The 15,747-nt window shown below is 34.5% G+C and overlaps 1 protein-coding gene across 9 annotated transcripts in view; it reads right to left on the bottom strand.

The window, feature by feature from the left end:
- The window catches only part of TCERG1 (transcription elongation regulator 1), a 57,777-nt gene that overhangs the window by 9,584 nt on the left and 32,446 nt on the right, over positions 1-15,747 (bottom strand). For 5 of the 9 annotated variants that reach the window (XR_012505678.1, XM_074360878.1, XM_074360880.1 and 2 more), the window contains 7 exons: positions 15,276-15,332; positions 15,062-15,128; positions 13,922-13,972; positions 12,418-12,553; positions 11,509-11,598; positions 6,036-6,154; positions 1,882-2,032 (listed from right to left, as the gene is read on the bottom strand). Coding sequence is in view for 8 of the 9 variants with exons in the window: in XM_074360878.1 (XP_074216979.1) it covers positions 1,882-2,032; positions 6,036-6,154; positions 11,509-11,598; positions 12,418-12,553; positions 13,922-13,972; positions 15,062-15,128; positions 15,276-15,332 (671 nt within the window). In the remaining variant the exon portion in view is untranslated. The remainder of the gene's footprint in view (positions 1-1,881; positions 2,033-6,035; positions 6,155-11,508; positions 11,599-12,417; positions 12,554-13,921; positions 13,973-15,061; positions 15,129-15,275; positions 15,333-15,747) is intronic. The other 4 variants (XM_074360879.1, XM_074360881.1, XM_074360883.1 and 1 more) reach the window with 1 other exon arrangement.

The raw sequence follows: 15,747 nt of genomic DNA, 5'->3' as shown, positions 1-15,747 counted from the left end.
CTTACTGCGGGGAGCGTACAGCTCAGCGGCAGGGTGCATGCTTAGCATGCCTGAGGTCCTGGGTTCAATCTCCAGTACTTCCATTAAAATAAATACGTAAATAAATAAACCTAATTACTTCCCCTCAAAACAACAACAAAAAGCAAAACAAAAAAACCACACAAACACTAGCGTAAATTATTCAAATACAGCTAAAATGTCATTTTTACAAAATGTATTGACAATACACTTCAATAAGAATATATATATACGGTGAAAGTCATGAAGTGATAAAACTTCATTAACCAGATACTTGTCAAAATGTGAACAGAAAATATACTATATTTAAACCCTTACTTTAAAAATTTCTGCTTTCATAGCCTAGTTAGTAACTGATTTTGCATTCTTTAAAATGAGAAAGTTTCATTTTAGTAATTCCCTCTTTTTTTTTTAACATAATGAATGGTACAAAGCTAAACCTGTAATTAAGAGAATTAAAATTTTACAATCAAAAGAAAATAAAGCTGAACATACTAGGTTTATTTAGACATAATGTCTATTTAATTTCTTATTTTAATTAACATTCTGGGCACAACTCTCTTCACTTCAAAAGGAAAAACACTAAAAAAAATATAATGTACCAGAACTGTGGGAAGCTAAAGTCACCACAAAGAGAGATACCAGTTCTTTCCTCACTAGGGAATCCCATAAATACTTTGCATGTCAGTGACTGACAGCTGTCAGACTGAACTGATTTGCTAGCCGCAAAGCACAAAACTGTGAAGTCTATCCACTTGTTATAAAACAGAATACATAAAACAGTTACCAAAAAGTGTTCAGGAAAAAAAAAACACATTAGAAATGCAAAGAGAAAAACATTCAATTTGTTTAAAAGTAATCGTACAATATCAATCATTTATTTACTTGGCTTTCTTTAATCAAATAGGTTCTTACTAAAAAGCAGCAAACAATTCATTAACACCATTCTAACTCAACAGAAAAAATGTTTACGTGGAACTCAATCCTGCCCATTTCCTCTGAGAAGCATAATAATTTACCCAAAAACAATAAACTGAAATAATCCTGGAAAAATCCACCTTGAAGCACAATAAGTCAGATAATCAGGACATTTCAGTTAGTTTTGACAAAAGTTATTTCACCTAACACTGTTGCTATTTTCAGTAAGAGAGGCTTCCTCCCAATCAGAGTACTGTTACTTTCCTAACAACATTTCTTATAGAGTCTGTAATATCCTAACTGTCTGGAATAAGAGGCAACCTGAAATGTCAAGAATGATTAGGCTTCAGAAGGTCTTGTTCTCCATTCACAAAGCATACAGGGACACTAAGGAGAATGGCTGCATGTTTTGATGGTTCACGCACCACTGGTGCCATCTCCCTACCAGTCTGTCTCCCCGGTGGTGAGCTCCTCTCCAGTCCTGACACGGCAACCGAATGACATTTGGAATTCATTAATCTTTAATAGCTGACCTTTAATTCTGATACACAGTAATTCATATGTAAGATATGTTTACTAAAAGATTAGAAAGTCACTAAAATGCTATCTTTTAGAGGGCAAAAAAGATAAAGAAGCTTTTTGAAAGTTAAACGTTACTACCTATAAAGAATCTTGAAATCTTAGCAGGCAGGCACCGGTGAACAGTCAGGCCCAACCACAACCAGTCTGGGTTAACTGGGCATCTCACTATTAATAAAGTTTAAAGGAAACCTATGTAGTTTAGTGATGTTACTAAAATAAGCACTATGGAAGAAAAGTGATAGAATAATATATAAACAGTTGTGATTATTTATGTCCATGAATGAGATTGGAAACACAGTACCAGCTTAGTCCCTTCCCATTTGCACTTCCATCAGTCACATACCAGAACTAAAACCATCTTACCTTCTCACCTCTGGTCTTCGAATCTTCTTTCTCTTTCTTCCTTGCAGCTGCCACAAATTCATTAAACAAGGCTTCTCGATCTTTCATCTTTTCAATTGCTTTGAATCTTGAATCTTTAGCATGCTTGGCTGCAAATTCACTAAAAGTAGCTCTGTAACAAAATGGCAAGTGTGCTAACTTTGGTAGAGCTATTTCTACTTGTAGAAATGTATAGCAGAAGATACCCCTTTCCCAGTAAGAATATGTGCCAATGAGACAACGAGTCCCAACATCTGCCTAAATAGTGAACGAACTACTGAAAGGAGTAAAAAGGGCTAAAGAGTGAAAATGGGCTTAGAGATTTGTATACTAACAGCATGGTGTTAGGGGGATAAACATCAGAGAGCAAAGAATTTGTGTGCTTCAAGAGACTTAAGAGCTCATCTGTTTCCACCCTAAGATGAGGCTGAGTTTTGCTTCCAGCCATGGCAGAATAACTTACTGAATTAGCTCTCTCTCTGTAAGCTATTATAAAACAGAACAAAATATACAGTGGACAACAGGTAGAGTAAGACTGAGAAAATGAACCCCATGTCCCTATGCCTCAGGATAATTTCCCAAAATGCAAAGAGCCAGAGTCCGAGTACTGTGGTCCTGATGAGCTAGAAGCATCAAAGATCAGAGCATGGGTACTAAAATGGCAGAGGGAGAAGCTATAGAGGGACCCTAAGAAGAATACCATATAAGAATTCCCCATGAGTAAGGAGACAGCCAAAGCCAAGCCATAAAACACCAGAGAAAGGCCACTCCCTGTACCAAACTGCTACATGGTTAGGACCAAAAAAGAGAAACTAAACACTGAGTAGTGATGGAAAAAGAACATTATTAGGACTGTAAGGCCCACAAAAGACCCATATGGGAGACAAAGTTGGAAGGTTGACAAAAACCTTCCACTTTCTGAGATCCACACTAACAACGCATAAAATCAAACCTAAAATTAAAGTGATCAGCCTATAATTGAACTGCCTGCTAAAACAAGAATCTACTCTTCAGAGGAAAATAACAGATTTCAGTGTCTCTACCTGTTATCTACAATTTACAATATTCAATTAAAAATCACTAAACAAAAAAAACATGCGACCCATAGAAAAAAAATTAAAATAGAACTGACCCAAGATGGCAGATGTTGTTTAAGGTACACAAGTTCTTTTAAACTGTATTAGAAGAATTAAATAAAAATAGGTTCAAAGAATTTAAAACATGGTCTTAACAGTTGAACAAATAAGGAGTTTCAGCAGAAATGTGAAAAATTAATGTCTGTGAGGGCTAAAGAGACTATAAAAAAAGAAGTTTCCTCATGAACAAAAGATTATTTATAGAGCTTTCATATATTTAGATGTATTTCAAAATTTGAAGCTTTCATCTTGCATATAATAAGAATTCACTCTTATAATAAACACTCATATTTAATGTTGTTAGAGGTGAAAAATAAAGCTTATTTTCCTCTTTAAAAAGAGTTATTTCAATACAAAAATAAAACACCTTCTCTTAGGTGTTAAACAAGATTAAATTACAACTTTAATTATAACAAAAAAACTGGCTGTACTGAAGATCAGGAGTCCCACTCACTGCTAACATTTGCTTATTTTAAGAATTGCTAACCAAAGCCAGATTCTAATAATCTTTTATATGCAACTGATATTACTCACAATACCTAACTTCATTAATTCAACATTATTAGCAATAGGATATACTGCAAACCTGGTTTGAACAATGATTACGTAACCATAATAAAATTTTAAGGTAAATTAAAAATGCATACCCCAGAAAAGGGATTAAATGTTGTCCATTAAACCCATTTTCTTTTCATGATAAATTATAATTTTAAGACAGAAAAAGCAATTATTACAGTGATTAAAGAATAAACTTTTAAAAAATGTAATATTAATGTATAAAGTGAGAATTCAATTATTTTACATATTTATATTACTTAAAAGATATAAAATAATTTTTCTTAACCAGAACAGACTAAAATAAAGTTTTAGCATTAGATTCCCATAAAGATGTTTTCATGTGACTCACCATTTAAAAACATTATAACAGGCATGGTATAAGAATCTTTTTTAAAAGGGGAAGATTGGGAGGTGGATAACAGTTGATGGTAGGGGATGGGGAAGAGCATAGTGTCTAGGTGTTGAACATAAGAGGTATACCTAAAATTTCCATTAAAAAAGAAAAAAGAAGAAACAGGCACTAAAGTTAAGTAATTCTCCTGGGTCATTCTTTTCCTTGGAATAAACTCCAGTGCTTTTATAAACTCCACTGAAGTATCTCAGTAGACAATATTTTTTCAACTTCAAGTTCTTCCCCTTTGTTTTCTGGTACTTACTAAAACTGGTCCTAACCTCTGTGTTAGTGTTAAATGTGATTCAGTTTAGCAATATGGCACAATGCCCCAAGCGTTAAGGCTCCAGTTAATAGTGCAGATCACTCCAAGAATTCTATCTTCCCCAAAAGAACATCTGTAGTGTACTGTGAAACAGCAAGATGTAATTTTTTTTTAACTGAAGTAGAGTCAATTACAATGTGTTAATTATTGGTGTACAGCACAGTAAGATTTAATTTTTAATGTGTCAAATCCACAAAAGAGAAATCTCGTTGGAATCAATTACTCCCAGACACATAAAGGCTTTAATAAATAGATATATGATGAGACTTCATCTACAAATCTTTCAACATGCATCTCCTGAGAGTAAATCCTTTTTCCTCCATAACCATAAAATCCAAGAAAATAACTAATTCTCTAATATCATGTAATACCAATTTATGTTCAAATTTCCTCAACTGCCTTCTAAGTCTTTTATAAGCCAGTTACAACTATGCTGACTCATAACCTCACCCTTTTGATCAAGAAAAAGACTAAGACCCCCCAGAGTCTGAACCTCTGCCATATGAAGAATACTACATTTTTCAGTCACAAATACTCTGAGCTTTATTTTCTGAAATCTGTATTAATGCCACAGTAGGTTTCTCTTCATATTCCAAATATAAAATTGTAATACCAAATACACTTCCTCAAACAACAATACTCTTTCCCATCTTCACTGACAAAAATAAATGTTTAAACAAGATAAATTTTTTTTATAAAAAGTGCCATTTAACCCAGAGACTCCATGATTCTACCCTACAGTTTCAGAAATTCTCCATGGTCTGAGATATTTAAAACAACTTAATACCTTTACTGCCAAAACTAAGTTATAAATAGGAAGGTAATTCTCCCTGTCCAGACTATTCTGTGTAACACTGGACTGTAGTTAAAATTTCACATTCACTCAAGCAATTGCTTATATTTTACTTTCCTTATCTGTAAAATAGCTAGGATATGAGTACCAAGTCATACTGTTTTGAAGACTGAATGAGACAAAACACACACACACATACATGCACTTTAATTGCATGCATGTATGCATATATATGTAAGTTCATACATTTATCTCTAAGTGTAGCCAAAATATACAATAACTGATGCTCTCATTGTTATAATGCTAGGCACATAAGTTTAAAATGTCTCATTTTGTTCGGTCCATTACATATATTTGCTATATATTAATAGTCAACTGAAATTGTCAGACAAAACAATAATTAGACACTTAGACATTTTTGAAATGAAAGTCCTTCACCACTTCAATTCAATCAAAATGTTCCTGCTCTGCTTGGGGGGAGGGTATAGCTCAAGTGGTAGAGCTCATGCTTAGCATGCATGAGGTCCTGGGTTCAATCCCCAGTACCTCCTCTAAAATAAATAAATAAACCTAGTTACCTCTCTCCTCCGCCCAAAAAAAAAAAAAAAAAAAAAATAATGTTCCTGCTCTGCAATTTATCATGCATAAAACTTAAAGAAAGGGATTTTTTTTTAAATCATTTACCAGTTTCTAGAAAAGGAACTTATTCTCAAAGAAGTTTTCAAAGTAAAGGTACCCTTCTTGAAAACCAACGCCTCATAGAGTAACAGGGATTCCTCTAAAGGAAATAAATTAAGACTAAAGATTCTTAGAAAGGGAGAAACCAATAATTAAGTTAGACATTTTTTATGTCCCAAAATCCAAAAGATAGATTAACTGATCTAGAAGAAAATACATTCATATTTTGATATTTGACAGTAATGAGCCATATACCTTGGATTAAATTTTGCTTCTTCCATCATTTTTTTGAAATCTTCCTTGGCTTGCATTATTTTGTTTTTCTTTTCCCTGCGTTCTTCCTCTGCCCTGGTCTTTACATACTGATCAAATACCTATCACAAAAAAAAACAATTTGACAAGTTAAGTCTTTCATATAGGTAATCTAAACATCAAACTGTGGAATCTGCAAAAAAAAATATTAAGTAACATCTTTGTCTGAACAATAATTGGAAAGGTGTATTAATTATAGATAACTCAACTATATGCAGGTCATCTCTAACAAGTCTCACATTTTAAAGCTTCAGCTGACAGACTAACACAAGCATACAAGCCCTCTGTTTAGGTTCCCAAATTAGAAAAAAGTCAAAAGCCCCTTTAATTTTCATTTTCTCTGATTACAAATTGGACTGGTTTATTTTTACATTTTCGAGCAATATAAAACACATAAGAGAAATGAGTCTTTCCAAATCCCTTCTAGAAAAAAATATTAACAATAGGAACCTATATTTCACATTCTAGAATATTTTCCCCCACTTAGTAATGTATAGTCAAGATGACAAACTGAACATGCACATCTATTTCCTGCTTTCTTCAAATGCCAAAAGGATTTTCTTTTTTATAAGAACAAGGAAATGGGAAAAAGAGAAACAGCAACTCTGTAAGTTGAAAAGCACATGGACAAGTGATAAAAGATTTGGCAGACATGAGAAAGCCAACCCTAAACCAGCAGTCAATAAAAATAAAGAAAAAATCCAATTTTTAAAATTAGAGAATCCTCTAACAGCTCCACAACTGACAGCACCAGGTTCCCATGAAGTGAGGAAAGGGTACAACTACAATAAAGCTTTCTAGAAGCAATTTAATCACTAGGTCCCCCTCACCAACTTTATGTATCTGGGGCACTGCCACTCCTGAACTTCAGTTAAGAGGCGAGTGGTTATTCTCCAGAGCAAAGGTGGGCAAATCATGATCTGTTGGCCAAATCTGGCTTGCTGCCTGTTAGTGTACAGCCCAGGAATAGTTTTGATATTTTTAAACAGTTCGGAAAAAAAGTAGAAAATCTGAGGACACATGAAAACTAAATGAAATCCAGATGTCAGTGTCTATAAAGCTTTACTTGAACAGTGATGCTCATAACTGTACGTAAGTCTATGGGTGTTACTGCACTACAACAGCAGAATTACACAATCATGGTCACATGGCCCACAAAACATGAAGTATTTATTACCTGACCCCTTATGCAAAAAAATTTGCTGACCCCTGCTCTAAAAGGTAAAATGGTGTCTTTGGAGTAGGGGAACAAAAATGAGGAATCCAATGTACCAAGCTGAGAAAACAAGGAGTTAAGCAAACAGCTACACACCAAATATCAAGACACAATTCTCTCTCAGAACTAGGCCTTTTCCCTGCGAGACTAGAAGTTCTTATCCAGAATCTGACCAGTCTAAAATTACTTACCTTACCCTACAGGATCTCAACAAACCAGCCTAAGTCACCCTACAACAGGGGTTTTCAACCTCAGCGCTTTTGACATTTTGGACCAGATCATGTTTAGCAGCATCTCTGTCCACGAGATACCAGCAGCACTCTCTCAATTGTGACAAACAAAAATGTCCTGTAGGGCAAAAAAAAGTTCTGGTCGAGAACTACTGTACTGTACTACAGAAAAGCCAACAATCATGAGAGCCCATCCAGATGTTAAGAGTACTCAAACAGCGTTTTAGTGCCTCATTCTTAATTATGAGCACTCAGGGTCTACAAAGAAAACTACAGACACTCCCCAATGTGAAAAAGAGAGACCAAGACAGCAAAACTAAAAACTAGGCAAGAAAATGAAAAGTTAAAAGCAGAAAAAATTCCTAAACAATTTCATAGAACTAACTAAAAGATACTGCAACCATAAAACAAGAAAAATTTCAAGGACGAAAAAGGAACTCCTAAAACATGACAAAAGAAATAAAAAATCTAATTGAAGGGTTACACAATAAAGTTGAGAATATTATGCAGAAAGTTAAAAAAAACAAAACAACAACAACAAAAAACAGAGGTAGAAAGCAAGAGAAAAAAGATAAGAAACTCTGAGGACCAGCCCAGAGTGCAAATTCTCTGTCTCAGAATGAAAAAATAAAGTAGTTGGAAGCAATCAAAAAAACAACACTCTACCAGAATTGAAAGATAGGAGTTTTCACACTGAAAGGGCCACCAACTGCCCAGCATGATGGGACCTTCCACCAGGGTACAATCACTGTATAATTTTAGAACCCTAAAGACTTAAGGGAAGATCCTACATGTTACAGAGGAGAAAAAAGTAACACGTCCACATACAAAGGAATAGGTATGGTTTCAAAAACTACATGAGGGGGGAGGGTATAGCTTAGTGGTAAAGTGCATGCTTAGCATGCACAAGGTCCTAGGTTCAATCCCCAGTACCTCCATTAAAAGATAATAATCATAATAATAAAATAAATAAATGAACCTAATTACTTCCTCCTCCACAAAATAATAAAATTTAAAAAAAAAAACTTGAAAACTAGAAGCAGAACAATACCTTCAAAATCCTGAAGGAACAAGATTTCCAACTTCAAATTCCTTAGCTAGCCAAACAATTCCAAATAAGGGTACAGTAAGGTGTTTTCAGATATCTAAGGCCTCAAAAATTTCTCATGCACATTCTCTCAGCATGCTACCAAAGAGATGGAATGCATCAAAAAGCAGTAAACCAAGAAAGAAAAGACATATAATGTAGGAGACAGGTGAACTCCCCGCACCACAAAAAAAAAGCAATGAAAATCCCTAGGATGATGGTAGAAAGGTGTCACCCTCAAAAATGTCAGCTGTACATCAGGTTTGGAGGGCAACCAGTCCAGACTAAACAAAGCTGGAAGGCTCTGAAAGAAACATCTTCAGGAAGATAAAACACTCTAATATTTTTTCCTAACACATCTAATAGAATTATGTGGCTCTTTAAATATATGTATCCACATCTCTGAAAAAAGTCAAATAAAAGAAGTTTAAAAAAAATACTTAGACCTCTTTCCAGGTCAGTCTATATATATACGCCAATCTTTAAAAGCTGTATAAACATATATATAATTATCTCACCAGTCCCCTGCTAGGCATGTAGGTCATTTTTCAATACCCTCTAAATGTGGCATTGGAGTGTATCATGAAAGTACTTGCTGATGGAAGTGGGGAAGAGATTTGTTTCCAACCCCTCTCTCCTTTCTCAGTATACACTTTACTTGTAAAAGTATTAAATTATAAATAAAATCCAAGTGAATTAATATTAACTTTCTTTTCAGAAGCTGGAGAACATGTCCTATCTCCTCCTCTGGGATATCCCACACCGAAGTTAGGATCACTCTAAGAGATGAACATCTCACAGAAAATGAGGAATTCTATTATGCTGCCAAGTTTCTCCTAATTATCTGTGCCATGCTTCCCAATACACTTGGTTTTATGTTCACTCATTCCTCGCACTCCAGCTTTAAGACTTCTACTCAAAAGGCATGAGAACCGTTCAGATTTTATTTAAAGCAGAGCACTGCTTGATACTTTTTCTCTTTTTAAGTATAACTCTATTAAGAAACTAATAACATCAGCAGCTTAAGAAATGCCTCCAAAATTAAAAGAAAATTTTAGTTCTCAGTATGTACATGGAATTTCACTTAGAAACTCTAACACTCAAGTGCCATGGAGAGTAAGTCATAAAAGTTTTAAAGTAAGTCTTCAGGGATATTCAGACTAAAGCACTGTTCCAGGCACCACACAAAGGCAGGAAAAGACAGACAAGATAATTTTAGATAACTGGAGTTCTGAATGCTACAAAAAAAGTAAAGAAGGCAAAGAGATAGGTTAATCAGAAGGCACTGAGATAAGTATCTGAATGCAGTGATGCAGTCAGCTATGCAAACACCTGGGGGAAGAGTGCTCCAGGCAGAGGGACTAGTAAGTACCAGAATGTGCCTGTACTGGCCAAGATGTATCAAGGCCAGTGTTACTAGGACAATGTAAGAAAACAGCTCAACAAGTATGCAGCCATGAGTGGAGAATCTTACAGGCCATGAAAGAGTTTCACTTTTATCCTGAAAGAAATGGAAAGCAATGCACGTTTTTAAGGCAACGGAACACTGCCTTAGTTTGTCACTTAAACTTTAAAATTAGTCTGGCTGCTATGTGAAAAAAGAACTTGACTACAGAGGAGCAAGAATGGAAGAAGGAAGGCAAGGAGAACAATTAGGGGCCACAAAGATGATGGGTTGATTATGGGACGTTAAATTAGAGTGTTAGGGGGGAAATGGTGAATAAGAGGTTGGTTTTAGAACAGTTTTAGGGTAGATTTTGCTGACAGACTGGAAATGCGCAGTGGTGAAAAGAAACGAATAGAAGCTAATTTATAGGTTTTGATAGGGCCATCAACTGAGGTAAGGATGAGACCATCACAAATAGTTGGGGAAAAAAAAAAGGACCACTGTGCTTGAAATACATATGCAAATATATCTGGAAAGTCGTATCTTCCTATTTGACACATGTCTGACACATTGTAAATTTTTTCTCTACATAAAAAGTCTGTGATGAGACCTATATGCATAATGACACAAACTGTGTGGAGAATTACTCCAGCTATTAAATTACAAATATGGAAGATGGACACTATTGCAACCCATGAGGCCGTGTAGCTCAACAGCACTAGAGCAAGTGGTTCAACGTACTCACCATTTTTCAGAGAGCAGTGTCAGGGTGGTCCAAGCAATTCAGAAATTATCTAAGTTGGAAGTGTGCATGCTTTAGGAGCAGCAATCACTATGAGACGATGTGTGTCATGGAATCACCATGGGAATAAATGGCAACTCAGTAACAAGGCAACTCTAGTTCTAGTAACTTCAGTTCAGCAGAGACCCTGAAGCATCCATCATTTCTCTAAGTTTACAGTGAAAAGACATTTTAACAGATGGCACTTAGAAGATGTGGCCTTGGTGTGTGTGGTGTGAGATATAAACACTCTGAGAGCTGTCTATTTATGTACATCTATGCTGGCACATAACAGCCAGGAAAGCTAAAGCATTCAACAATGGGCCTCTCAGTTGGGTAGGATTATAGGTAGATTTTCCTACTTTTTACTCACCTGTTATTTTGCTATTTTTCAATTCTGTTTGCATTATTTGCTCAATAAAAAATAAATCAGTAAATGCATGTGAAATGAATTTTGAAACCTGGATACAACCTCAGTATGTATGAGGCATAAGGACAAAATGTCCATGAGGCAAAAGCCATGTCCATAATGGCAAAAACATCCAAGTATTTCTGAGGCAGAAATGTCCACATCAAGAATGACTATGTTCTAAGGTATGAAACTGTTCTTAAAGTACTGTGTTATGAGAAAAAGGACGGTACTTTATCTCTTGTAATTTAAAACTTACGTTGGGAAGGGATATACATTTCTTAAATATTGTTATTTTCCTATTACCTGTTTTCTCTCTTTAGGATTGAGCAGTAAGTACCGGGGATCAAAAACTATCTTGTGCAACTCCTTCTCCCATGTTGAAAAAGCAGACACCTTTAAAATAAAAAATGTATTGCCTCATAATTAAGTTGGCTTTAAAAACAGAAAGGTCATATAATTTTTGCTTGAAATCTACAGGACATCTCCTTAAAAAAGGAGACATAATAAAAAACCATACTGAAGTTTCCATCACTAATGAATGACAAGCAGTGGGAGGCTAGCAACAGTTAAGTCCCACACTAATTGGCTCTGAACATTTCTCTATTATATAGAAATAACACACACTTAATTACTCATTAAAATAACCACTACTGTGTGACATTTTAAAAATCAGTACATCAGAAAAAGCCTTGAAGATTTGCATTTTGATTTCCCATGCTTGCTCCAATCTTGTGAACAAGGCTGTAATTTAAAATTGAACAGTTTTACTTACTCAAATGAATATGTGAATATAACCAAAAGGTTGAAAGCCCTTTTCAATTAAGCTTCATTAATAGTAATGTCATAAAGCACCAGTTCTCCTTTAACCAAAAGCCATTCTGAAGATATTAAAAGAATCGCATATACCTTACCTATCTCGAGTAGTCCGCCGTTCTGTAATGTTAATACTCGTCTTATATTACTCACCATAATTTAATGACCCAATAAATGTTAAATGTTATTTGTACTTAAAAGGACAGTAAAATGGCATTTTGTTAAACACGGTATGATTAGCCAAGAAAAAGGCTGTTTGAAAAGAGTACAATAATTTGATAGGCTTCCCTTATCCCCCCCCACAACATGAGCACTAACCTTAGATTTGACCTTTTAGCAAGACATATTTATATTACTTATACAAAACAGAAATATCTCCCCCAAAGATTGTTTTCTGACCCCTCTCTCTAGCAGCATGTCCTTGAACTGCTTCATTCGGGCCTCCAGAGGGACAATGGCCCTTTCTCGGGCAGCTTTAATTTCAGCTTCCATGGCAGCTTCTTTCTCTGAATCAATGTCTTTATTATCGTCTCTCCTATAAAAAATTAAATATAAGGCATCAACTGACAAAATATTAATAAATAATTTTACTAATATCTTAACATCATTAGAATATTCAAGACTCACTAGTGAGCAGCATATTTTTGGCAAAAATTATGAGGGTTTCAAATAAACTCTAAGGGATAAGCAACTTTCACTAAAATAATAGTAATAATAAAGTTACAATGAGCTTCTAATGATGTTACAGTGGCTACAATGTTAGGAAAAAAGAATAGCTTTAATGTGCTGTCTGTCCCTGACACTAGTTGATATACAAAATAAACTACCTTACTTAAAAAACAAACAAAAAAACTTATCTAATATTGCAGTAAAACTCTATGTGTTAGACTCAAACAGCACAAAATAAATTTTAGTTCCTGAAATGATACAGGAAAAACAGCATTTTCCAAAATATTCTACATTATAAATGCATAAATTGTTTAATAAAGATTGGTATAAGTCTTAGTAACCTCAAATACTTATTTTGAAAATAAAATTAAAATCTCTGCAAACTTGGCCAAGTGGATATGTGAGATATATACCTTACCTACCTGACATGTTTTTACTCACTTTCTGGGTGGTAAGTTGAGATTTAAGTTGAAGGACAGGTCCCAGAGAGCAACATAGGCCCCGGAGTAGTTAGGTGGAACTAGAACTGTTCATCAGTGACTAAACTACTTCTTGTTCCTCCAACATGCACCTCAGGGCTAAGGGCAACCCTGCTTCTGTGTCGTACTCAAGTGAGACAGTAAACACGAAACTGAGTCACCTCTCAATGTCTGCACTATGAAGAAGGCCCAGTCGTGTGAATAATCAAAAAAGTAATTCAGTAATATTCAGGTGTGTTTAAGCAGATCTACCTTCTTAAATACGATCTGCTAAATATAAAAATCAAATTGATTTGTATTTCCTACATAAACTTAAGGAAATCAGGAAAACAGAACATCAGGAAATTCAAAAGCATGCTATAAAGGGAAATGAAGGTAGCCCAGAAGATTTAAATGGAACTAAGGCTAACCCACAAATATAGTGAGAGGTAATTAGCAATTTAGGGAATGAATCAAACAGAGAAGACATAGTCCATGACCTGCAGGAACTTAGCGAGATACTCTGTGACCTAAGATATGCACAAAACAAACAGGTAAAAGCAATTTGCCAAACAATATACCCTCTTATAATAATTTATTTAAGAACTATTTAAATAGTTAAAAGGCATCCAAGAAATATAACTAATGAAAACAAATAACCTTTATATAAAGAATTACACTAAATGAAAGTGTCACAATACAAACTATCACTATCTATCTCAATAAAAGAAATAAAGAAAAACTAAGCCAGGAAAAATAGGCTTTTAGCTTTGTACCTAAATAGAGAAGCTCGGGCAATCCACATAAAGGACTTCTTTGACATTCTCCTGATAAAAGCAGTTAAAAACCTTACAAAGTTGTCTATAAGAACAAACAATTAAAAACAACCTAAAAGTTTAACATTGTAGGAATATCCAAAATTATGGTACATAAACAGAATGAATACAGTCATTTATAGTAATTAAGAAAACAAATGTCTTATTCTAGACTTTTTTTAAAAAAACACAAAATCAGTTGATTACAACTAGTAAAAATAATTATACATTTGGTCAAGAACTAAAAAGTCAACTATAAACATGAAAATAGCTGTTGTTACTATGGTAAATTATGGGTGACTCTTTTAATATCTTAATTTTTTTCACATTGTTGTCAATAAGGAAATTTTTTTTAAAAAAGAACCACCCTTGACAGGGGTTGTCTTACTGATTTCTTTGCCATAATTTGGCTGCATTCAATCTGTCCTTCTCAGATAAGGACTATGATAGACCAGTCCCTAATGTCTTCAAACTTTCCTTTTTGCTACTAAATAATGGTCCCATTCCTCCCCCATCCCCACACAAACACCCTCTACCCCAACCCTTTCACCACCCATAATTAGCAACATTCATATTTTACCAACTCTAGAGCACTGGTCATGCCAATCCCTTCACTCACAGCACTCTCTCTCTCAGAAAAAGCTCATGGGTTCCCTCTTCACCAAGTAATGACCATGGACTCAAGGACTAGCCAAGTGACAAATATGTAAGAAGAGAGAGAAGGCTGTATATACGTTTATAAGATTTCTGGCATGGTATCCGTTGGGGTCTACATAGGGAGTTTCTTTTTTTTTTTAATATAAAATTCAGCCCTAACGAATGTCTGAAAGTAATTTATCAACTAACTCCTAAAATACCATTTGGCTTCATAATACATATTTAAATAATCAAATCTTTTGCAAATCTAGCAACAGAAGAGACACCACTTCTACAGTCTGAAGCAAAGCTTTTCAGTATCAGGCCTAAGAGAGCAATCATGACTTCTGCCTCCTAACAGCATACATTATCACCTGTCCCAATCATGAACTGACTGCAATCTAATCAACTTTTAAAAGGTAAAAAAAAACTATCTAAATTACACAACCTATAAGTATTACTTACTTCCGTTTTTTGGCTTTAACAGGTTCATCTTCATTCATTTCTTCCATTAATTCTTGTTCTTCTTTAACTGTAAGATAACATTTAATTAAACCATCAGGATAAAAATAAGCAAGCAACAATTTAAGTATTTAGGTATGACTCCTTCTGCTAAGCACTATTAACAACTGCATTAACTGCTGCAATTTTTTAAAGCTGCAATTTACAGTTCACTCACTTGCACTCATAGAGAATTGCCACTTTTGGATGGACAGCATTGTCGGGGTCGGGTGCCCTGGCAAAAACATTTCAAATATTATTATGAATACTTATATGCACTAATTAAACAATCTTTTCCTTTATAATACCTACTCTATTACCTTCCCTTTCCATTAAATCTTCAATTCATTTTGAAATTTTTATTTATAATGAATGTATTTATCAAATAAATGGATCAAACTCTTATACCTTTAGAACCAGAAAGACCAAGTTTCACTAATTAAGAAATCACTTGTAAGCAGAAAATGTTAGTACCACGTATACATAAACTATGGAGATTTCTCAATTATTATAAATAACATGTATTAGGATTTGTTTCATTTGAAGTTTTAAATAGTTCATTTATCATGCTTCTATACTACACAAGGGGGTTATATAAAAATATAATCATCATAAAACAAGGACAAATTACCAATAAAAATAAGCAATAA

This window comes from Camelus bactrianus, chromosome 3 (genome assembly GCF_048773025.1).
Source record: "Camelus bactrianus isolate YW-2024 breed Bactrian camel chromosome 3, ASM4877302v1, whole genome shotgun sequence".
Lineage (NCBI taxonomy): Eukaryota > Metazoa > Chordata > Mammalia > Artiodactyla > Camelidae > Camelus > Camelus bactrianus.
Note: the sequence above shows the minus strand (reverse complement) of the source record. Positions and strands in the feature narration are given on the sequence as shown.